Source organism: Hyla sarda, chromosome 4 (assembly GCF_029499605.1).
Source record: "Hyla sarda isolate aHylSar1 chromosome 4, aHylSar1.hap1, whole genome shotgun sequence".
Lineage (NCBI taxonomy): Eukaryota > Metazoa > Chordata > Amphibia > Anura > Hylidae > Hyla > Hyla sarda.
Window position 1 is genome coordinate 419140088 of NC_079192.1, and position 25089 is coordinate 419165176.

General features: G+C 49.8%; 1 protein-coding gene across 1 annotated transcript; it reads right to left on the minus strand.

Annotated features, from left to right (window-relative positions):
* Positions 1–10259: 10259 nt before the first annotated feature.
* On the minus strand, positions 10260–24725 carry LOC130267769 (zinc finger CCCH-type antiviral protein 1-like). Its single transcript, XM_056517946.1, has 14 exons — positions 24416–24725; positions 21109–21244; positions 20489–20867; positions 20121–20387; positions 19401–20027; positions 19077–19139; positions 18868–18991; positions 18599–18761; positions 18283–18403; positions 17924–18020; positions 16899–16980; positions 16686–16816; positions 15990–16141; positions 10260–12519 (listed from the first exon to the last, which is right to left on the minus strand). Exons 1-14 carry the CDS (start codon positions 24691–24693, stop codon positions 12233–12235), a joined length of 2907 nt encoding a protein of 968 aa, XP_056373921.1. The 5' UTR covers positions 24694–24725; the 3' UTR covers positions 10260–12232.
* Between the last annotated feature and the right edge of the window lie 364 nt (positions 24726–25089).

Sequence of the window (25089 nt, forward strand, 5' to 3'; positions counted from 1 at the left end):
GGGGGGAGGGGAAGAGGATATAGGAGAATAGGAAGGAGACATCCTGGGGGAGGGGGGGAAGAGGATATAGGAGAATAGGAAGGAGACATCCTGGGGGGAGGGGAAGAGGATATAGGACAATAGGAAGGAGACATCCTGGGGGGATGGGAAGAGGATATAGGAGAATAGGAAGGAGACATCCTGGGGGGATGGGAAGAGGATATAGGAGAATAGGAAGGAGACATCCTGGGGGGATGGGAAGAGGATACAGGAGAATAGGAAGGAGACATCCTGGGGGGAGGGGAAGAGGATATAGGAGAATAGGAAGGAGACATCCTGGGGGGATGGGAAGAGGATATAGGAGAATAGGAAGGAGACATCCTGGGGGGATGGGAAGAGGATATAGGAGAATAGGAAGGAGACATCCTGGGGGGATGGGAAGAGGATATAGGAGAATAGGAAGGAGACATCCTGGGGGGATGGGAAGAGGATATAGGAGAATAGGAAGGAGACATCCTGGGGGGATGGGAAGAGGATATAGGAGAATAGGAAGGAGACATCCTGGGGGGATGGGAGAGGATATAGGAGAATAGGAAGGAGACATCCTGGGGGGATGGGAGAGGATATAGGAGAATAGGAAGGAGACATCCTGGGGGGATGGGAGAGGATATAGGAGAATAGGAAGGAGACATCCTGGGGGAGGGGAAGAGGATATAGGAGAATAGGAAGGAGACATCCTGGGGGGATGGGAAGAGGATATAGGACAATAGGAAGGAGACATCCTGGGGGGATGGGAAGAGGATATAGGAGAATAGGAAGGAGACATCCTGGGGGGATGGGAAGAGGATATAGGACAATAGGAAGGAGACATCCTGGGGGGATGGGAAGAGGATATAGGAGAATAGGAAGGAGACATCCTGGGGGGATGGGAAGAGGATATAGGACAATAGGAAGGAGACATCCTGGGGGAGGGGAAGAGGATATAGGACAATAGGAAGGAGACATCCTGGGGGGATGGGAAGAGGATATAGGAGAATAGGAAGGAGACATCCTGGGGGGATGGGAAGAGGATATAGGACAATAGGAAGGAGACATCCTGGGGGAGGGGAAGAGGATATAGGACAATAGGAAGGAGACATCCTGGGGGATGGGAAGAGGATATAGGAGAATAGGAAGGAGACATCCTGGGGGGATGGGAAGAGGATATAGGAGAATAGGAAGGAGACATCCTGGGGGGGATGGGAAGAGGATATAGGACAATAGGAAGGAGACATCCTGGGGGGATGGGAAGAGGATATAGGAGAATAGGAAGGAGACATCCTGGGGGATGGGAAGAGGATATAGGAGAATAGGAAGGAGACATCCTGGGGGATGGGAAGAGGATATAGGACAATAGGAAGGAGACATCCTGGGGGGAGGGGAAGAGGATATAGGACAATAGGAAGGAGACATCCTGGGGGGATGGGAAGAGGATATAGGAGAATAGGAAGGAGACATCCTGGGGGGATGGGAGAGGATATAGGAGAATAGGAAGGAGACATCCTGGGGGGATGGGAAGAGGATATAGGACAATAGGAAGGAGACATCCTGGGGGGGGGGAGGGGAAGAGGATATAGGAGAATAGGAAGGAGACATCCTGGGGGGGATGGGAAGAGGATATAGGAGAATAGGAAGGAGACATCCTGGGGGGATGGGAAGAGGATATAGGAGAATAGGAAGGAGACATCCTGGGGGGGATGGGAAGAGGATATAGGAGAATAGGAAGGAGACATCCTGGGGGGGATGGGAAGAGGATATAGGACAATAGGAAGGAGACATCCTGGGGGGATGGGAAGAGGATATAGGAGAATAGGAAGGAGACATCCTGGGGGAGGGGAAGAGGATATAGGAGAATAGGAAGGAGACATCCTGGGGGGATGGGAAGAGGATACAGGAGAATAGGAAGGAGACATCCTGGGGGGATGGGAGAGGATATAGGAGAATAGGAAGGAGACATCCTGGGGGGAGGGGAAGAGGATATAGGAGAATAGGAAGGAGACATCCTGGGGGGATGGGAGAGGATATAGGAGAATAGGAAGGAGACATCCTGGGGGGATGGGAAGAGGATATAGGAGAATAGGAAGGAGACATCCTGGGGGGATGGGAAGAGGATATAGGAGAATAGGAAGGAGACATCCTGGGGGAGGGGGGGAAGAGGATATAGGAGAATAGGAAGGAGACATCCTGGGGGGAGGGGAAGAGGATATAGGAGAATAGGAAGGAGACATCCTGGGGGGATGGGAAGAGGATATAGGAGAATAGGAAGGAGACATCCTGGGGGGATGGGAAGAGGATATAGGAGAATAGGAAGGAGACATCCTGGGGGGAGGGGAAGAGGATATAGGACAATAGGAAGGAGACATCCTGGGGGGGATGGGAAGAGGATATAGGAGAATAGGAAGGAGACATCCTGGGGGGGATGGGAAGAGGATATAGGAGAATAGGAAGGAGACATCCTGGGGGGGATGGGAAGAGGATATAGGACAATAGGAAGGAGACATCCTGGGGGGATGGGAAGAGGATATAGGAGAATAGGAAGGAGACATCCTGGGGGGGATGGGAAGAGGATATAGGAGAATAGGAAGGAGACATCCTGGGGGGAGGGGAAGAGGATATAGGACAATAGGAAGGAGACATCCTGGGGGGATGGGAGAGGATATAGGAGAATAGGAAGGAGACATCCTGGGGGGATGGGAAGAGGATATAGGAGAATAGGAAGGAGACATCCTGGGGGGGATGGGAAGAGGATATAGGACAATAGGAAGGAGACATCCTGGGGGGAGGGGAAGAGGATATAGGACAATAGGAAGGAGACATCCTGGGGGGATGGGAAGAGGATATAGGAGAATAGGAAGGAGACATCCTGGGGGGATGGGAAGAGGATATAGGAGAATAGGAAGGAGACATCCTGGGGGAGGGGAAGAGGATATAGGACAATAGGAAGGAGACATCCTGGGGGGAGGGGAAGAGGATATAGGAGAATAGGAAGGAGACATCCTGGGGGATGGGAGAGGATATAGGAGAATAGGAAGGAGACATCCTGGGGGGATGGGAAGAGGATATAGGAGAATAGGAAGGAGACATCCTGGGGGGAGGGGAAGAGGATATAGGACAATAGGAAGGAGACATCCTGGGGGGAGGGGAAGAGGATATAGGAGAATAGGAAGGAGACATCCTGGGGGATGGGAGAGGATATAGGAGAATAGGAAGGAGACATCCTGGGGGGATGGGAAGAGGATATAGGAGAATAGGAAGGAGACATCCTGGGGGGATGGGAAGAGGATATAGGAGAATAGGAAGGAGACATCCTGGGGGGATGGGAAGAGGATATAGGAGAATAGGAAGGAGACATCCTGGGGGGGGGATGGGAAGAGGATATAGGAGAATAGGAAGGAGACATCCTGGGGGGATGGGAAGAGGATATAGGAGAATAGGAAGGAGACATCCTGGGGGGATGGGGAAGAGGATATAGGAGAATAGGAAGGAGACATCCTGGGGGGATGGGAAGAGGATATAGGAGAATAGGAAGGAGACATCCTGGGGGGATGGGAGAGGATATAGGAGAATAGGAAGGAGACATCCTGGGGGGAGGGGAAGAGGATATAGGAGAATAGGAAGGAGACATCCTGGGGGGATGGGAAGAGGATATAGGAGAATAGGAAGGAGACATCCTGGGGGGATGGGAAGAGGATATAGGAGAATAGGAAGGAGACATCCTGGGGGGAGGGGAAGAGGATATAGGAGAATAGGAAGGAGACATCCTGGGGGGATGGGAAGAGGATATAGGAGAATAGGAAGGAGACATCCTGGGGGGATGGGAAGAGGATATAGGAGAATAGGAAGGAGACATCCTGGGGGGAGGGGAAGAGGATATAGGAGAATAGGAAGGAGACATCCTGGGGGGATGGGAAGAGGATATAGGAGAATAGGAAGGAGACATCCTGGGGGGAGGGGAAGAGGATATAGGAGAATAGGAAGGAGACATCCTGGGGGAGGGGAAGAGGATACAGGAGAATAGGAAGGAGACATCCTGGGGGGAGGGGAAGAGGATATAGGACAATAGGAAGGAGACATCCTGGGGGGGATGGGAAGAGGATATAGGAGAATAGGAAGGAGACATCCTGGGGGGGATGGGAAGAGGATACAGGAGAATAGGAAGGAGACATCCTGGGGGATGGGAAGAGGATACAGGAGAATAGGAAGGAGACATCCTGGGGGGATGGGAAGAGGATATAGGAGAATAGGAAGGAGACATCCTGGGGGGGATGGGAAGAGGATATAGGACAATAGGAAGGAGACATCCTGGGGGGATGGGAAGAGGATATAGGAGAATAGGAAGGAGACATCCTGGGGGGATGGGAAGAGGATATAGGAGAATAGGAAGGAGACATCCTGGGGGGATGGGAAGAGGATATAGGAGAATAGGAAGGAGACATCCTGGGGGGATGGGAAGAGGATATAGGACAATAGGAAGGAGACATCCTGGGGGGATGGGAAGAGGATATAGGAGAATAGGAAGGAGACATCCTGGGGGGATGGGAAGAGGATATAGGACAATAGGAAGGAGACATCCTGGGGGGATGGGAAGAGGATATAGGAGAATAGGAAGGAGACATCCTGGGGGGGATGGGAAGAGGATATAGGACAATAGGAAGGAGACATCCTGGGGGGATGGGAAGAGGATACAGGAGAATAGGAAGGAGACATCCTGGGGGGAGGGGAAGAGGATATAGGACAATAGGAAGGAGACATCCTGGGGGGGATGGGAAGAGGATATAGGAGAATAGGAAGGAGACATCCTGGGGGGATGGGAAGAGGATATAGGACAATAGGAAGGAGACATCCTGGGGGATGGGAAGAGGATATAGGACAATAGGAAGGAGACATCCTGGGGGATGGGAAGAGGATATCGGAGAATAGGAAGGAGACATCCTGGGGGGATGGGAAGAGGATATAGGACAATAGGAAGGAGACATCCTGGGGGGGATGGGAAGAGGATATAGGAGAATAGGAAGGAGACATCCTGGGGGGATGGGAAGAGGATATAGGAGAATAGGAAGGAGACATCCTGGGGGGGATGGGAAGAGGATATAGGAGAATAGGAAGGAGACATCCTGGGGGGATGGGAAGAGGATATAGGAGAATAGGAAGGAGACATCCTGGGGGGATGGGAAGAGGATATAGGAGAATAGGAAGGAGACATCCTGGGGGGAGGGGAAGAGGATATAGGAGAATAGGAAGGAGACATCCTGGGGGGATGGGAAGAGGATATAGGAGAATAGGAAGGAGACATCCTGGGGGGAGGGGAAGAGGATATAGGAGAATAGGAAGGAGACATCCTGGGGGGATGGGAAGAGGATATAGGAGAATAGGAAGGAGACATCCTGGGGGGGGGATGGGAAGAGGATATAGGAGAATAGGAAGGAGACATCCTGGGGGGATGGGAAGAGGATATAGGAGAATAGGAAGGAGACATCCTGGGGGGATGGGAAGAGGATATAGGAGAATAGGAAGGAGACATCCTGGGGGGATGGGAAGAGGATATAGGAGAATAGGAAGGAGACATCCTGGGGGGATGGGAAGAGGATATAGGAGAATAGGAAGGAGACATCCTGGGGGGAGGGGAAGAGGATATAGGAGAATAGGAAGGAGACATCCTGGGGGGATGGGAAGAGGATATAGGACAATAGGAAGGAGACATCCTGGGGGGATGGGAAGAGGATATAGGAGAATAGGAAGGAGACATCCTGGGGGGAGGGGAAGAGGATATAGGAGAATAGGAAGGAGACATCCTGGGGGAGGGGGGGAAGAGGATATAGGAGAATAGGAAGGAGACATCCTGGGGGGATGGGAAGAGGATATAGGACAATAGGAAGGAGACATCCTGGGGGGATGGGAAGAGGATATAGGAGAATAGGAAGGAGACATCCTGGGGGGAGGGGAAGAGGATATAGGAGAATAGGAAGGAGACATCCTGGGGGAGGGGGGGAAGAGGATATAGGAGAATAGGAAGGAGACATCCTGGGGGGAGGGGAAGAGGATATAGGACAATAGGAAGGAGACATCCTGGGGGGATGGGAAGAGGATATAGGAGAATAGGAAGGAGACATCCTGGGGGGATGGGAAGAGGATATAGGAGAATAGGAAGGAGACATCCTGGGGGATGGGAAGAGGATATAGGAGAATAGGAAGGAGACATCCTGGGGGGATGGGAAGAGGATATAGGAGAATAGGAAGGAGACATCCTGGGGGGAGGGGAAGAGGATATAGGAGAATAGGAAGGAGACATCCTGGGGGATGGGAAGAGGATATAGGAGAATAGGAAGGAGACATCCTGGGGGATGGGAAGAGGATATAGGAGAATAGGAAGGAGACATCCTGGGGGGAGGGGAAGAGGATATAGGAGAATAGGAAGGAGACATCCTGGGGGATGGGAAGAGGATATAGGAGAATAGGAAGGAGACATCCTGGGGGATGGGAAGAGGATATAGGAGAATAGGAAGGAGACATCCTTGGAGATTAGATGTTGAGGTTGGTTTGGGGGATGGAGATTCCTGGGAGAGATAGAATGTGATGGTGACAGGAAGGTGGGGGTGGGGATAAGAGGAAAGGAAGGAGACATCCTGCAGCCGTGATGGTAACTGAACCTGGGAGAAAAGGAAAGGGTTATCCTTTGGGGGGGGGGGAAGACACATGGGAGGGGGGGTGGCATTGGGTGTCCGGGGGTGTAACTCTATAATGTCATTATATTACTATTATATTATATCAGTGATGTCATACAGGGGGCGGGGCTGTGATCACATGTCATTATATTACTATTATATTATATCAGTGATGTCTTACAGGGGGTGGGGCTGTGATCACATGTCATTATATTACTATTATATTATATCAGTGATGTCATACAGGGGTGGGGCTGTGATCACATGTCATTATATTACTATTATATCAGTGATGTCATACAGGGGGCGGGGCTGTGATCACACGTCATTATATTACTATTATATTATATCAGTGATGTCATACAGGAGGTGGGGCTGTGATCACATATTATATTACTATTATATTATATCAGTGATGTCATACAGGAGGCGGGGCTGTGATCACATGTTATTATATTACTATTATATTATATCAGTGATGTCATACAGGGGGCGGGGCTGTGATCACATGTCATTATATTACTATTATATCAGTGATGTCATAGAGGGGGCGGGGCTGTGATCACAAGTCATTATATTACTATTATATCAGTGATGTCATAGAGGGGGCGGGGCTGTGATCACAAGTCATTATATTACTATTATATTATATCAGTGATGTCATACAGGGGGCGGGGCTGTGATCACAGGTATCATATTGTATCACTGATGTCATACAAGGGGCGGGGCTGTGATCACATGTCATTATATTACTAGTATATTATATCAGTGATGTCATACAGGGGGCGGGGCTGTGATCACATGTCATTATATTACTATTATATCAGTGATGTCATAGAGGGGGCGGGGCTGTGATCACAAGTCATTATATTACTATTATATCAGTGATGTCATAGAGGGGGCCGGGCTGTGATCACATGTATATTACTATTATATCAGTGATGTCATACCGGGGGCGGGGCTGTGACTTCCTCTATACATGATATACAGGCTGATTATGAGCAGTCATTGATGGTCCTGTAGTATAATGTGTATAATACAGATAACACAAGAATCACCAGTGATAGAGAGAAATTATTTATTCGGTTCCTCTTGACATTCATTAATAGTAAGAGAAGACATTCTCCAGGGGTCACCTCCGGTATCAGCAGAGGTCGTATCCAGGGGTGACCCCTGGGGGGGGGTCGGTATAAAGCAGCATTTACTGACAATTCTTTAACCTTTGCAGAAGTTACTGATTGAGGTTAAATTTTCAATTAATTCACAAAAAGAGAAACCTCAGATTCTTCATCACGTTGATTTTTTCGCCCTCCTGTCCTGTTCCCTGTCCGGGGATCAGGGGACGATAATCACACAAGACGGACCGGAGTCCAGAAAACCTTCCATCCAGCGGAAGTGCTAGAGCTGTGTAGTGTAACCAGGGGCTCCCAGTACCTACGGCCGTGACGGTAAAGGGGCCCACAGATCATGTCTACCACCCCATGTAGATGAAGGGACCCACAGACCATGTTTATCACCCCATATAGATGGAGGGGCCCACAGACCATGTCTACCACCCCATATAGATGAAGGGACCCACAGACCATGTCTACCACCCCATGTAGATGAAGGGGCCCACAGACCATGTCTACCACCCATGTAGATGAAGGGGCCCACAGACAATGTCTACCACCCCATGTAGATGAAGGGGCCTACAGATCATGTCTATCACCCCATGTAGATGAAGGGGCCCACAGACCATGTCTACCACCCCATATAGATGAAGGGGCCTACAGACCATGTCTACCACCCCATGTAGATGGAGGGGCCCACAGACCATGTCTACCACCCCATGTAGATGAAGGGGCCCACAGACCATGTCTACCACCCCATGTAGATGAAGGGGCCCACAGACAATGTCTACCACCCCATGTAGATGAAGGGGCCTACAGATCATGTCTATCACCCCATGTAGATGAAGGGACCCACAGACCATGTCTACCACCCCATATAGATGGAGGGGCTCACAGACCATGTCTACCACCCCATATAGATGGAGGGGCCCACAGACCATGTCTACCACCCCATATAGATGAAGGGACCCACAGATCATGTCTACCACCCCATATAGATGAAGGGACCCACAGACCATGTCTACCACCCCATGTAGATGAAGGGGCCCACAGACCATGTCTACCACCCCATGTAGATGAAGGGGCCCACAGACCATGTCTACCACCCCATGTAGATGAAGGGGCCCACAGACCATGTCTACCACCCCATGTAGATGAAGGGACCCACAGACAATGTCTACCACCCCATGTAGATGAAGGGGCCTACAGATCATGTCTATCACCCCATGTAGATGAAGGGGCCCACAGACCATGTCTACCACCCCATATAGATGAAGGGGCCTACAGACCATGTCTACCACCCCATGTAGATGGAGGGGCCCACAGACCATGTCTACCACCCCATGTAGATGAAGGGGCCCACAGTATCATGTCTATCACCCCATGTAGATGAAGGGGCCCACAGATCATGTCTACCACCCCATGTAGCTGAAGGGGCCCACAGATCATGTCTATCACCCCATGTAGATGAAGGGGCCCACAGATCATGTCTACCACCCCATGTAGATGGAGGGGCCCACAGACCATGTCTACCACCTCATGTAGATGAAGGGGCCTACAGATCATGTCTATCACCCCATGTAGATGAAGGGGCCCACAGACCATGTCTACCACGCCATGTAGATGAAGGGGCCGACAGACCATGTCTACCACCCCATGTAGATGAAGGGGCCCACAGATCATGTCTATCACCCCATGTAGATGAAGGTGCCCACAGACCATGTCTACTGCCCCATGTAGATGAAGGGGCCTACAGATCATGTCTACCACCCCATGTAGATGAAGGGGCCCGCAGGCCCTGTCTACCAACCCATTTAGATGAAGGGGCCCACAGACCATGTCTACCACCCCATGTAGATGAAGGGGCCAAAGACCATGTCTACCACCCCATATAAATGAAGGTGTCCACAGACCATGTCTACCAACCCATTTAAATGAAGGGGCCCACAGACCATGTCGGCCACCCCATGTAGATGAAGGGGCCCACACACCATTTCTACTGCCCCATGTAGATGAAGGGGCCCACAGACCCTGTCGACCACCCCATGAAGATGAAGGGGCCCACAGACCATGTCTACTACCCCATATAGATGAAAGGGCCTACAGATCATGTCTATCACCCCATGTAGATGAAGGGGCCCACAGATCATGTCCACCACCCCATGTAGATAATGGGCCCACAGGCCATGTCTATCACCCCATGTAGATGAAGGGACCCACAGACCATGTCTACCACCCCATGTAGATGAAGGGGCCTACAGACCATGTCTACCAACCCATTTAGATGAAGGGGCCCACAGACCATGTCCACCACCCCATGTAGATAATGGGCCCACAGGCCATGTCTATCACCCCATGTAGATGAAGGGACCCACAGACCATGTCTACCACCCCATGTAGATGAAGGGGCCCACAGACCATGTCTACCACCCCATGTAGATGAAGGGGCCCACAGACCATGTCTACCACCCCATATAAATGAAGGTGCCCACAGACCATGTCTACCAACCCATTTAGATGAAGGGGCCCACAGACCATGTCCACCACCCCATGTAGATAATGGGCCCACAGACCATGTCTACCACCCCATGTAGATGAAGGGGCCCACAGACCATGTCTACCACCCCATGTAGAAGAAGGGTCCCACAGACCATGTCAATCACCCCATGTAGATGAAGGGGCCCACAGGCCATGTCTACCACCACATGTAGATGAAGGGGCCCACAGACCATGTCTACTGCCCCATGTAGATGAAGGGGCCCACAGACCATGTCTACCACCCCATGTTGATAATGGGCCCACAGACCATGTCTATCACTCCATGTAGAGGTAGATGAAGGGGCCCACAGGCCATTTCTACTGCCCCATGTAGATGAAGGGGCCCACAGACCATGTCTACCACCCCATGTAGATAATGGGCCCACAGACCATGTCTATCACTCGATTTAGATGAAGGGGCCCACAGACCATGTCTACCACCCCATATAAATGAAGGTGCCCACAGACCATGTCTACCAACCCATTTAGATGAAGGGGCCCACAGACCATGTCCACCAACCCATGTATATAATGGGCCCACAGGCCATGTCTATCACCCCATGTAGATGAAGGGACCCACAGACCATGTCTACCACCCCATGTAGATGAAGGGGCCCACAGACTATGTCTATCACCCCATGTAGATGAAGGGTCCCACAGACCATGTCAATCACCCCATGTAGATGAAGGGGCCCACAGACCATGTCTACCAACCCATGTAGATAATGGGCCCACAGACCATGTCTATCACTCCATTTAGATGAAGGGGCCCACAGGCCATGTCTACCACCACATGTAGATGAAGGGGCCCACAGACCATGTCTACCACCCCATGTAGATTAAGGGGCCCACAGGCCATGTCTACTGCCCCATGTAGATGAAGGGGCCCACAGACCATGTCTACCACCCCATGTAGATAATGGGCTCACAGACCATGTCTATCACTCGATTTAGATGAAGGGTCCCACAGACCATGTTTACCACCCCATATAAATGAAGGTGCCCACAGACCATGTCTACCAACCCATGTAGATAATGGGCCCACAGGCCATGTCTATCACCCCATGTAGATGAAGGGACCCACAGACCATGTCTACCACCCCATGTAGATGAAGGGGCCCACAGACCATGTCTATCACCCCATGTAGATGAAGGGTCCCACAGACCATGTCTATCACCCCATGTAGATGAAGGGGCCCACAGACCATGTCTACTGCCCCATGTAGATAATGGGCCCACAGACCATGTCTATCACTCCATGTAGATGAAGGGGCCCACAAGCCATGTCTACCACCCCATGTAGATGAAGGGGCCCACAGGCCATGTCTACCACCCCATGTAGATGAAGGGGCCCACAGGCCATGTCTACCACCCCATGTAGATGAAGGGGCCCACAGGCCATGTCTACCACCCCATGTAGATGAAGGGGCCCACAGGCCATGTCTACCACCCCATGTAGATGAAGGGGCCCACAAATCATGTCTACCACCCCATGTAGATGAAGGGGCCCACAGACCATGTCTACTGCCCCATGTAGATGAAGGGGCCCACAGGCCATGTCTACCACCCCATGTAGATGAAGGGGCCCACAGACCATGTCTACTGCCCCATGTAGATGAAGGGGCCCACAGGCCATGTCTACCACCCCATGTAGATGAAGGGGCCCACAGACCATGTCTACTGCCCCATGTAGATGAAGGGGCCCAATATCATATCTCAAATAAATATCACCATATATGTCACCACGCCTGCAGGATGACGTCACCTAGGGGGTTCAGGGGCCCATCTGACTGAATGGTCAATGTATCACGGGTTCTTGATTATTTGAAGTGTGAAAATGAATGAATTTTTCAAATTTTTGTTACAGTTTTAGAAGTTTTTTAGGAGACATTTTGGGTTTGTTCAGTAGATATCCCAGGATCTGTATCGTTCTTCGTATTCCAGAAGATACTCGGGGTAGATCTGATGCCTCTCAAACACCACAAAGATGGAGGGATCGGTGACGTTGTTCACGCAGGAGTCATAATACCGCGTGTTAATGCCGGGTCTCTGCGGTGGGCGCTTCATTTTGGAGTTTCCCTCCACATAGTCTCCCACCAGCACACGAGCCACGAACATCGACCGCGTCCCGTCAGGAGCCTCAGCGGAGTAGGTGTGAGAGTACGAGGCGTCTCGGGCAAAGTAACTTCCTATGGAGAGAATGTGGACAGGTTATAGAAGTCACCGGGAAAATACCAAACATTACACACCTCTGTCTCTTCATTACACCCCTCTGTCTCTTCATTACACCCTTCTGTCTCTTCATTACACCCCCTCTGTCTCTTCATTACACCCCTCTGTCTCTTCATTACACCCATCTGTCTCTTCATTACACCCCTCTGTCTCTTCATTACACCCTTCTGTCTCTTCATTACACCCCCTCTGTCTCTTCATTACACCCCTCTGTCTCTTCATTACACCCCTCTGTTTCTTCATTACACCCCCTCTGTCTCTTCATTACACCCCTCTGTCTCTTCATTACATCCCTCTGTCTCTTCATTACACCCCTCTGTCTCTTCATTACACCCCTCTGTCTCTTCATTACATCCCTCTCTCTTCATTACACCCCTCTGTCTCTTCATTACACCCCTCTGTCTCTTCATTACACCCCTCTGTCTCTTCATTACATCCCTCTGTCTCTTCATTACACCCCTCTGTCTCTTCATTACACCCCTCTGTCTCTTCATTACATCCCTCTCTCTTCATTACACCCCTCTGTCTCTTCATTACACCCCTCTGTCTCTTCATTACACCCCTCTGTCTCTTCATTACACCCCTCTGTCTCTTCATTATACTCTTATGTCTGTTCACTACACCCCCCCGTCTCTTCATTATACTCTTATGTCTCTTCATTACACCCCCTCTGTCTCTTCATTACACCCCCTCTGTCTCTTCATTACACCCCTCTGTCTCTTCATTATACTCTTATGTCTCTTCATTGTACTCTTACGTCTCTTCAGTACACCCCTCTGTCTCTTCATTATACACCCCTATTTCTTCATTACACCCCCATTTCTTAATTACACCCGTCTCTTCATTATACTCTTGTTTCTTCATTACACCCCCTGTTTCTACATTACACTCTCCTCTCTACTTTACACCCCCATTTCTTCATTACACCTATATCGCTTCATTAAACCCCACTGACTCTTCATTATACACCGCTGTCTATTTATTAAACACCTATTTATTACAACCCGTCTCTTCATTACACCCCCTCATTTCACACCCTGTCTCTTAATTACACCCCCTATCTCTTTATTACACACCCCTGTCTCTTCATTACACACTCGTCTCTTCATTACACACCCCGTCTCTTCATTACACACTCCGTCTCTTCAATACACACCCCTGTCTCTTCATTACACACCCTGTCTCTTAATTACACCCCCTATCTCTTTATTACACACCCCTGTCTCTTCATTACACACTCGTCTCTTCATTACACACTCCGTCTCTTCATTACACACCCCGTCTCTTCATTACACACTCCGTCTCTTCAATACACACCCCTGTCTCTTCATTACACACTCGTCTCTTCATTACACACTCCTGTCTCTTAATTACACCCCCTATCTCTTTATTACGCACCCCTGTCTCTTCATTACACACTCGTCTCTTCATTACACACTCCGTCTCTTCATTACACACCCCGTCTCTTCATTACACACTCCGTCTCTTCAATACACACCCCTGTCTCTTCATTACACACCCCGTCTCTTCATTACACACTCCGTCTCTTCAATACACACTCCTGTCTCTTCATTACACACCCTGTCTTTTCAATACACACTCCTGTCTCTTCATTACACACTCCTGTCTCTTCAATGCACACCCCTGTCTCTTTATTACACACCCAACACACCCGTCTCTTCATTACACACCCGTCTCTTCAATACACACCCCGTCTCTTCATTACACACTCCGTCTCTTCAATACACACCCCTGTCTCTTCATTACACACCCCGTCTCTTCATTACACACTCCGTCTCTTCAATACACACTCCTGTCTCTTCATTACACACCCTGTCTTTTCAATACACACTCCTGTCTCTTCATTACACACTCCTGTCTCTTCAATGCACACCCCTGTCTCTTTATTACACACCCAACACACCTGTCTCTTCATTACACCCCCCTATCTCTTTATTACACACTCCTGGCCCTTCATTACACCTTCAGTCTTTTCATTACACTCCCGTCTCTTCATTACACACCCCTGTCTCTTCATTACACGCCCATCTCTTCAATGCACACCCCTGTCTCTTTATTACACATCCCGTCTCTTCATTACACCCCCTGTCTCTTCATTACACACTCCTGTCTCTTCATTACACCCCCTGTCTCTTCAATACACACTCCTGTCTCTTCATTACACACTCCTGTCTCTTCATTACACACTCCTGTCTCTTCAATACACACTCCTGCCTCTTCATTACACACTCCTGTCTCTTCATTACACACCCCGTCTCTTCATTACACACTCCGTCTCTTCATTACACACTCCTGTCTCTTCATTACACACCCTGTCTTTTCAATACACACTCCTGTCTCTTCATTACACACTCCTGTCTCTTCAATGCACACCCCTGTCTCTTTATTACACACCCAACACACCCGTCTCTTCATTACACACCCGTCTCTTTAATACACACCGTCTCTTCATTACACACTCCTGTCTCTTCATTACACCCCCCTATCTCTTTATTACACACTCCTGGCCCTTCATTACACCTTCAGTCTTTTCATTACACTCCCGTCTCTTCATTACACACCCCTGTCTCTTCATTACACGCCCATCTCTTCAATGCACACCCCTGTCTCTTTATTACACACCCCGTCTCTTCATTACACCCCCTGTCTCTTCATTACACACTCCTGTCTCTTCATTACACCCCCTGTCTCTTCAATACACACTCCTGTCTCTTCATTACACACTCCTGTCTCTTCATTACACACTCCTGTCTCTTCAATACACACTCCTGCCTCTTCATTACACACTCCTGTCTCTTCATTACACCCCCTGTCTCTTCAATACACACTCCTGTCTCTTCAATACACACTCCTGTCTCTTCATTACACACTCCTGTCTCTTCATTACACACTCCTGTCTCTTCATTACACACTCCTGTCTCTTCATTACACCCCCTGTCTCTTCAATACACACTCCTGTCTCTTCAATACACACTCCTGTCTCTTCATTACACACTCCTGTCTCTTCAATACACACTCCTGCCTCTTCATTACACACTCCTGTCTCTTCATTACACACCCCTTTTCTCTTCCTTACGCCCTCTCCTCTTGACCATCTCCAGGAACTTAACATAAATAAATTAGGTGTCACGGCCCCCATATTATCTCCTGCCATTGACCGCAGTCGCTGTCCTCTTCCTGTCAGAAATGATTGCTACACACTGAACCGTATAATCTGATGAATCTAGGCTTCGCTTGGAATCTGACAACGTTCAGGAGTATGGAGGCCTTGTGGTGGATCCTGTGCTGTGGAGTGACTGCCCCCTGCTGGTGTGATGATCTGGACCTTTTAGACGGTCTTGATTCCCATGTGGGGAATAAAGACCATCCCCCCAATCAGATCCTCCCTATACACGTTGCGTCCTACCTTGTCCATACACAACGCCATTGGTGCCGCAGATCCACCAGTCAAAGTTGTGACTGCAGATGGCGTCCACGTGTGCTGCGTTTGTGCCGTGAAACAGTCGCATTTCCTTCACGTCTTGTCCCCTATTTTTTTTTTCCATCTGTTCTTTTTGCCTAAAATGCAATATTACCAAACGTTACATAACAAACCTACATAAACATAACCCAAAACCGGCGATAGTACAAAATACCACAAATGATTACAGATAACATAATTTATTCATTTAAATACAACACAACCACATAAAAGCCAGAAAAACCCACAAGTGAAGGGAGGAGGCAGATCGTGAATGATAATGGATAAAGTGCTAAGAGCATGTAATACAGAAACAATAAAAAAATATATATATATATATAATATATATAATGTTCATGATATATATATATATATATATATACACACATACATGTACACATACACCCCACACAGAGGTCCCAGCTGGAAAGGCCTCCATCGCAGACTCCCAACATGCTTCACTCTTTGAGCTTCAGTATTCCCTGAGGAAGCTAGAGATGCGAAACACGTTGAAAGCCATTGGGGTCACCTTTATCTGCTCTCTTTAGAGTGCTGCCATCCACTGAGAGAGGACAATATGAGCTGGGACATCACATTTTGGAACTTCTTCTGACCCCTCATGTGAGGTGAGATCTGACCTACCACTGGAACAGCTGCCACAGTGATGGGTTCTGGAGACGCCACAAATTCTTCACCATGTGCCCGCTGACCGTCTTGGTGAAGCTGCTGATAATTTCTGAGAACTCGCTGGATGTGTCAGAGACGGGAACTTTCTTTAGGAGAGAAGAAGAGAAGTTATCACCTTCGGTCAGATGTCGTCCACTCTGGTGACCGGTCATAGGGACTCTGTATTACCTTACAGCCTATCGCCGGCAGGGCCGACGTGTCCCATGTCCTCGGGTAGATCATCGGGAACTTAGTTGCTGATGATTTTGTACTAAAAGAATAGAACAGTCTGATGATGAAACGGTAACATGGCGCCACCTGGCAGCCGACCCAAGAACAGCAAGTGAACTATTAGAGATTTTTCATCAAATTTATTATATCTCTTTTTTATCATTCTATTATATTATCTATTGGACCCACTTTGCTTTGGATTTGGACCATTCCTAAATGGCTTTTCTTGGGTCCCTTGGCTTTTAAACCTTTAACCCCTTTACAGGAATCTGGTCTTCCCTGCCACCACTCGGAGTAGTCCTGGTGATGGAAGCCATAGGATACCAGTACAGACACCAAGGGGTCTAGTAAGAGAGGAGTCCTGGGGGGAGATACAGAATCTCCCCACAAAAAGTAGGCACATGGTATTAGGTCTGGTGGTTCTTGAGGCCCGCGCAACATTGGAGCATCCTTTTTCTGGTTTGGCAGATCCAACGTTCCAGTAGAGTATTAGTCAGATATTGAAGAACATCCAAGTGGAATGTGGAGGAGACCATCCTGCTGAGCCAGGTGTCCAGTTAGAGGGGATCCATTGACCCCATTGACCTTACACCGACGGCTATTAAAGTGCAGAGCAAGACAGAAATGGAGGCCTAAGTGGAGGTCTAGACCACTTGGGCAATGCCATGAAGAGGCCTTCCTGAGGGAAAGCCACACAGGACCTACTCCAGGACTATGGTGTCAGGTGACATAATGTAAAGTAGGCGGACCCCTCTAGTCTTCATTTAAGGTACAATTACAGCTTTTAACGTACAATTTGACATTGCGGATGCACTAAAGACAGTCACAGAGGGACTGCAGAGCGAGCTCCCGGCCGTGGCCGGGAGCTCGCTCTGAAGTCCCTCTGGGGCTGCAGTTGGCACATCCACAGCGTCAAATACACTGCGCATGTGCCAAGTGTGATCCTGCCCTAACTCTCTATCTCTTTATCTTGATAATTTTACCTTCCACCCAGTAATTTCACATCTTCAAAGCTTAGATATTTCGGTCTCCTGCGCACGTCTTTCTCCGTCTTGTACTGGACGTTCCTCTGCTTCATTTCTTAAAACCAAGACAGATGTTAAAAGGGGAACCCAACATCTTAAAGGGATATTCCACAATAACTCTGCCCTCTTCACGTAATACTAAAAGAGTACTAGATGCTTGGACTAAGCTTCCATGATAAAATGGAAATGAAGTCGCATACCGGATGGACCATGCAGTCTTTTTCTACCGACATTAGAGGTCCAAGATATTTGGGCCATTGACGAAGCCCAGGAACCCTCATAGCCCCAACATCGGCGACAATAATCCACTCACGTACCTGGGAAGTTGATCTCATAGCGCTGGCTGCCAGCAGTGAAAGGTATGACGGCAGTGGGATCGGAAAGGTAGACGGTCTCCAGGTCTGAAGACAATATGGTGGAGCTCACTTGTTTCACGTTCTAAAAAGGAGAAAAAGTGGGAAAAATATTTCACTCACTGGGCAGAGCCCCCCAAATGCATAATCACAATCAGGTCCCTCCCCACCTATAGGTGTTATTTGTACCATTGCTTTGCTTATTCTGGGCCACAACCTCTGCACCCCATAGCTATACCCATGGAGATTGCCCATGATTGGGTGCCCCCCGCCAACGTACAGAATGGCCGTATTGTGTCCAGGTGCCATATTCATCCTTCCAGTACCACAGCCACTCGGTGGTCAGGACATATTCAGGCGGCTTCATGACCGAAGAGACGGTGGAGAGACGACGAACGCGGTGCTCGCCGGACTTCATAGTCATAAAGTCAACTGAACGAACCCTGGGAATGACAAGTGGGAGGAGTTACATAGTAAAGCTCCACCCCCGAAATGATGGACAGAAACTCTACACAGGGCCCCATAATTGGGCACCATGTCTGACCCTACCTGTCAGCGGATGGGTCGCAGTAACATTTTTCAATCTCCTCCATATTGGGGATTTCTTCCCAGTCGGTTCCTTTGTAAATCTGCCAGCGGTACGGCAGGTAGTAATGCATGTCCGGGCAACGCTCTTTGAGTAAAGGAGAACCCAGCATTACCCACCACGAGAGAACATGATCTGCATCCTAGTAACCCCTCCCCCGAGGAGAACTCACCTCCTAACTTGCAGTATTTCCAAATATTAGAAAGACAGATCTCCGGGACCTTGTCGGGTTCCACTAAAAAATGTAATAAATTAACAAATCACATTATCCAATCACATCCTGGAAATAGAAACCCAGACATCTCCCACAATGACTTCTCCCACAATGCAATGCACCAGATAGGTAGAATCTGTCAGTAAATTCTGCTACCACCTGATGATAGATGTGAAGCATACAAAGATAGAACCGGCTGGGGGCAGGGAAGAAATTCAGCAAAATTACAAAAAAACAGTCAGATAACTCCACCGCCGGACCCTGGTGAGTCCATGGACTTACATTTATTTGGTGGTAGGTAGGTAGCTCCATTCACGGATGTTCTTGCCGCCTGATGACCTGTATCTGATGGGTTAATAGTCGCCAAGCCTTCCAAATTCTTTAAAAACAATGTTGTGTATATGTCCTCCAGCTCTGTCTGTGATATTGGTTTCACACTGGTTTGGGCAAAAGAAGCAGCTGGAGGTTGGACTGGTTTTACCCTTTGAACAGAAGGACCTTCTGTAGGAGAATCTACCAGTCTGGGACAAGATGTTGTTGTAGTACTGGAAGGACCTGCTGCGGTGGTCGTGAGGTTGACAACTGGTTGAGTTTTGTTTGGGCTCGCAATGGTGGTGGTCTCCGGTTTCCCCTGAGGAACAGATGGACCTTTCGTAGGAGAATTCACCATCTTGCTTGGTCTTGGAGGAGGCATTGGAGAAGTGGATGGGTTCACCACTGTGGAGGGTGCCGGCCTAACAGAACCGGCACTTGATTGATCTTTCATAGGAAGATGGACGGGTTTGCTTTGTCCAGCAGCAGATACTGTTAGAGGATTAACAGGATGTATAGACGTCACTTGCCCAAATGTCCATTTTGGCAGAGGGGCAGATGGGGTAGAAGATGATGACGAATGTCCAGTTGGGATTCCTGTGGGTGACATTATGGATTTATTATGGGTAACAAAAATATTTCACAGCAGTAGATATGGGAAGGATTGACGCACAATACAAGGAGTTGTACCTGTCTGAGGAGACACTTTAGGTGGAGCCGATGGTGATGCGGACTCGACATCAGCCTTGGAATGGCCCGTGTAGGACATGTATACAGTGGGTGTTGGGGGGTGGGTGTCCAATGACATCAAGGGCTGGAGAGAGGGAGGACTTGCTGCCATTTTCGTATTATTCTGAGTTATCTGAGAGTTGTTAACATCTTCACTTCCAGGCATACAATGACTGTCCCCACTCTCCGACACTGGATGGCTGCCTGATCTCCCCCGGGAATGGACCCCTAAAACCAATGTCATCATATTAAAAAAAATGAAATGGTGTCGGCCATTATATTTGGCACTGAATTAGGAGCCCCAGTAAAGAAAGGTATTACCCCCACACCTGCTCTTCCTTGTCGTTGTCCTCGACTCTTGCTTCGCGCCCCATCCTGAGGTTCTCTCTTCTTTCTGTTCCGGGGTCTTCCTCCTCCTCTTCCTCTCTGAGCTCCAGGCTGCCCCTTCTCCTGGTCCTTCTTGCCCTCCTCCCTCACTGTCTGGAGACGTTCATTGTATTTCACCGTACAAATCATCTGAAAGTTCTGAATAGTCTCCTCAGACATACGATAGCGAGTGAGTAAGAGATCAGAACCGAACTCCAGGAGGTGGTGAGAACGTTTACAGGGGTGATGGGTACATTCTCCTCGTGTGAAGAAACCGCAGATATGCAGCCACGAACAATCCTTCCCGAGATTACATTGGTCATGTAGATACTTCACACAAACCTGCAAGAAAGCCAAAAGTTACAGTGCTGCTTGAAAGTTTGTGAACCCTTCAGAATTTTCTATATTTCAGAATAACTTTGAACTTTGAAGAAAAAGAACGTTGCTGCCCATCTGCAGTTTGCTAAATATCACCTGGACTATGGAAAAAATGTTTTGCGGTTGGACAAGACCAAAATAGATATTTTTGTGTGTAAATGAGTAGAATGTATGTGTTATAGTCATGCCATTGTGTTGTTCTTACCCTCGGCAGCAGCTGGTTGTCGTTCTGGAGGAGGAGAACCTTTATCTCATCCTCATTCAGTCCACTGATCTCATTGGCCTTCATGACCATGCGGTTATGATTTGAGAAAATATCATGGGAGAACGGGCACCGGGGCCTGAAATAGAAGAAACGTGTGATACAGTCTGCTGAGCCCTAGTATCTAATACTACCATGTGTCCTGCTGTTTGCTGAACCAATGAGCCTGTTATGTGTGACACTATGTGCTCAGCACTCTTTGGGAGGACTTTACTGACCTTCACCAGATATACCAAGTGTTGTGGGAAATTAAAGGTACCTATTGACAATTACGTGTTCTGGTTGGAAAAAGGAGGGGTAAGCTGCTGCCAAACTCCTCTGGTGAGTCATCTTTTCAAGAACAATTGGGTTCGAGCAGTTGAAATGTGTATATGAGAGATAGACACAGGGAGGCGCACACACTCCAAGATAAATCTGGACAATTGTAAAACATACCTTGGGGCTCGAATGTACATTACTCCCCAGTCACCTCCTCCTGTACATTACTCCCCAGTCACCTCCTCCTGTACATTACTCCCCAGTCACCTCCTCCTGTACATTCCTCCCCGGTCACCTCCTCCTGTACATTACTCCCCAGTCACCTCCTCCTGTACATTACTCCCCGGTCACCTCCTCCTGTACATTACTCCCCGGTCACCTCCTCCTCCTCCTCCTGTACATTACTCCCCGGTCACCTCCTCCTCCTCCTGTACATTACTCCCCGGTCACCTCCTCCTCCTCCTGTACATTACTCCCCGGTCACCTCCTCCTCCTGTACATTACTCCCCGGTCACCTCCTCCTGTACATTACTCCCCGGTCACCTCCTCCTGTACATTACTCCCCGGTCACCTCCTCCTCCTCCTCCTGTACATTACTCCCCAGTCACCTCCTCCTGTACATTACTCCCCAGTCACCTCCTCCTGTACATTACTCCCCGGTCACCTCCTCCTCATGTACATTACTCCCCGGTCACCTCCTCCTCCTCCTGTACATTACTCCCCGGTCACCTCCTCCTCCTCCTGTACATTACTCCCCGGTCACCTCCTCCTCATGTACATTACTCCCCGGTCACCTCCTCCTCCTGTACATTACTCCCCGGTCACCTCCTCCTCATGTACATTACTCCCCGGTCACCTCCTCCTCATGTACATTACTCCCCGGTCACCTCCTCCTCCTGTACATTACTCCCCAGTCACCTCCTCCTCCTGTACATTCCTCCCCGGTCACTACCTCCTCCTGTACATTACTCCCCGGTCACCTCCTCCTCCTCCTGTACATTACTCCCCAGTCACCTCCTCCTGTACATTACTCCCCGGTCACCTCCTCCTCCTGTACATTACTCCCCGGTCACCTCCTCCTCCTCCTGTACATTACTCCCCGGTCACCTCCTCCTCCTCCTGTACATTACTCCCCGGTCACCTCCTCCTCCTCCTGTACATTACTCCCTGGTCACCTCCTCCTCCTGTACATTACTCCCTGGTCACCTCCTCCTCCTGTACATTACTTCCTGGTCACCTCCTCCTCCTCCTGTACATTACTCCCCGGTCACCTCCTCCTCCTCCTGTACATTACTCCCTGGTCACCTCCTCCTCCTCCTGTACATTACTCCCCGGTCACCTCCTCCTCCTCCTGTACATTACTCCCCGGTCACCTCCTCCTCCTCCTGTACATTACTCCCCGGTCACCTCCTCCTCCTCCTGTACATTACTCCCTGGTCACCTCCTCCTCCTCCTGTACATTACTCCCAGGTCACCTCCTCCTCCTCCTGTACATTACTCCCCGGTCACCTCCTCCTCCTCCTGTACATTACTCCCCGGTCACCTCCTCCTCCTCCTGTACATTACTCCCCGGTCACCTCCTCCTCCTCCTGTACATTACTCCCCGGTCACCTCCTCCTCCTCCTGTACATTACTCCCCGGTCACCTCCTCCTCCTCCTGTACATTACTCCCCGGTCACCTCCTCCTCCTCCTGTACATTACTCCCCGGTCACCTCCTCCTCCTCCTGTACATTACTCCCCGGTCACCTCCTCCTCCTCCTGTACATTACTCCCCGGTCACCTCCTCCTGTACATTACTCCCTGGTCACCTCCTCCTCCTCCTGTACATTACTACCCGGTCACCTCCTCCTCCTGTACATTACTCCCCGGTCACCTCCTCCTCCTCCTGTACATTACTCCCTGGTCACCTCCTCCTCCTCCTGTACATTACTCCCCGGTCACCTCCTCCTCCTCCTGTACATTACTCCCCGGTCACCTCCTCCTCCTCCTGTACATTACTCCCTGGTCACCTCCTCCTCCTGTACATTACTCCCTGGTCACCTCCTCCTCCTCCTGTACATTACTCCCTGGTCACCTCCTCCTCCTCCTGTACATTACTCCCTGGTCACCTCCTCCTCCTGTACATTACTCCCTGGTCACCTCCTCCTCCTCCTGTACATTACTCCCCGGTCACCTCCTCCTCCTCCTGTACATTACTCCCCGGTCACCTCCTCCTCCTCCTGTACATTACTCCCCGGTCACCTCCTCCTCCTCCTATACATTACTCCCCGGTCACCTCCTCCTCCTCCTGTACATTACTCCCTGGTCACCTCCTCCTCCTGTACATTACTCCCCGGTCACCTCCTCCTCCTGTACATTACTCCCTGGTCACCTCCTCCTCCTGTACATTACTCCCTGGTCACCTCCTCCTCCTGTACATTACTCCCTGGTCACCTCCTCCTCCTCCTGTACATTACTCCCCGGTCACCTCCTCCTCCTCCTGTACATTACTCCCCGGTCACCTCCTCCTCCTCCTGTACATTACTCCCTGGTCACCTCCTCCTCCTGTACATTACTCCCTGGTCACCTCCTCCTCCTCCTGTACATTACTCCCTGGTCACCTCCTCCTCCTCCTGTACATTACTCCCTGGTCACCTCCTCCTCCTGTACATTACTCCCTGGTCACCTCCTCCTCCTCCTGTACATTACTCCCCGGTCACCTCCTCCTCCTCCTGTACATTACTCCCCGGTCACCTCCTCCTCCTCCTGTACATTACTCCCCGGTCACCTCCTCCTCCTCCTATACATTACTCCCCGGTCACCTCCTCCTCCTCCTGTACATTACTCCCTGGTCACCTCCTCCTCCTGTACATTACTCCCCGGTCACCTCCTCCTCCTGTACATTACTCCCTGGTCACCTCCTCCTCCTGTACATTACTCCCCGGTCACCTCCTCCTGTACATTACTCCCTGGTCACCTCCTCCTCCTGTACATTACTCCCTGGTCACCCACCTTTTGCAGTTACTCCGCAGGTAGTTTTGGCACAGGTGCAGTTTCTCGCACTGCTCTTCTTCTTCTTCATTCTTTAGATATTTGGTGCAGGTCCTCACGGGGCTCCCAGCCAGGACCAGGTCCCCAACCTGAGGGAACTTTTGGGGTTCTTCCTTCAGGATTTGCTCCATCTGCTCTGTAGGAAGCTCCAATAACCCAGACAGATCCTTCTTGGGCAGTCGCCCGCCATGTTTGCACAGAACCTTGGTCAGGAAGGCGGTGACTGTGGGGTCCGACATGATCCTGGGGCCCCTGGACTTCTGTGTGTAGCTCTGGGCCTGGAGAGACTTCTCTTTCTTGTAGCTGAGAGGAACATTACTCCTCCTGTTCTGGGAGGATCCTTCACCAGAGAGACGAGAAACGAAACTGAGACACCAGGAGAACATGGAACCTTGTACATTCTATGGGTTCAATACTGAGATAGATAAGACAGGAGACGCCGTTCTGTGCAGTGTCCATATATATCTCTCCAGATAGAGGATAACTTTACCAGACAGCACAATCCCTTTAAGGGTTAACTCCCCGCAGGCTTCTAAGGCTTCTTCTCCTGAATCTGTATCTGATATGGGACGGATAGTAGTGTTGGGCGCGAATGTTCGCATTTCAAATTTTTATCGCGAATATCACAAATTTGC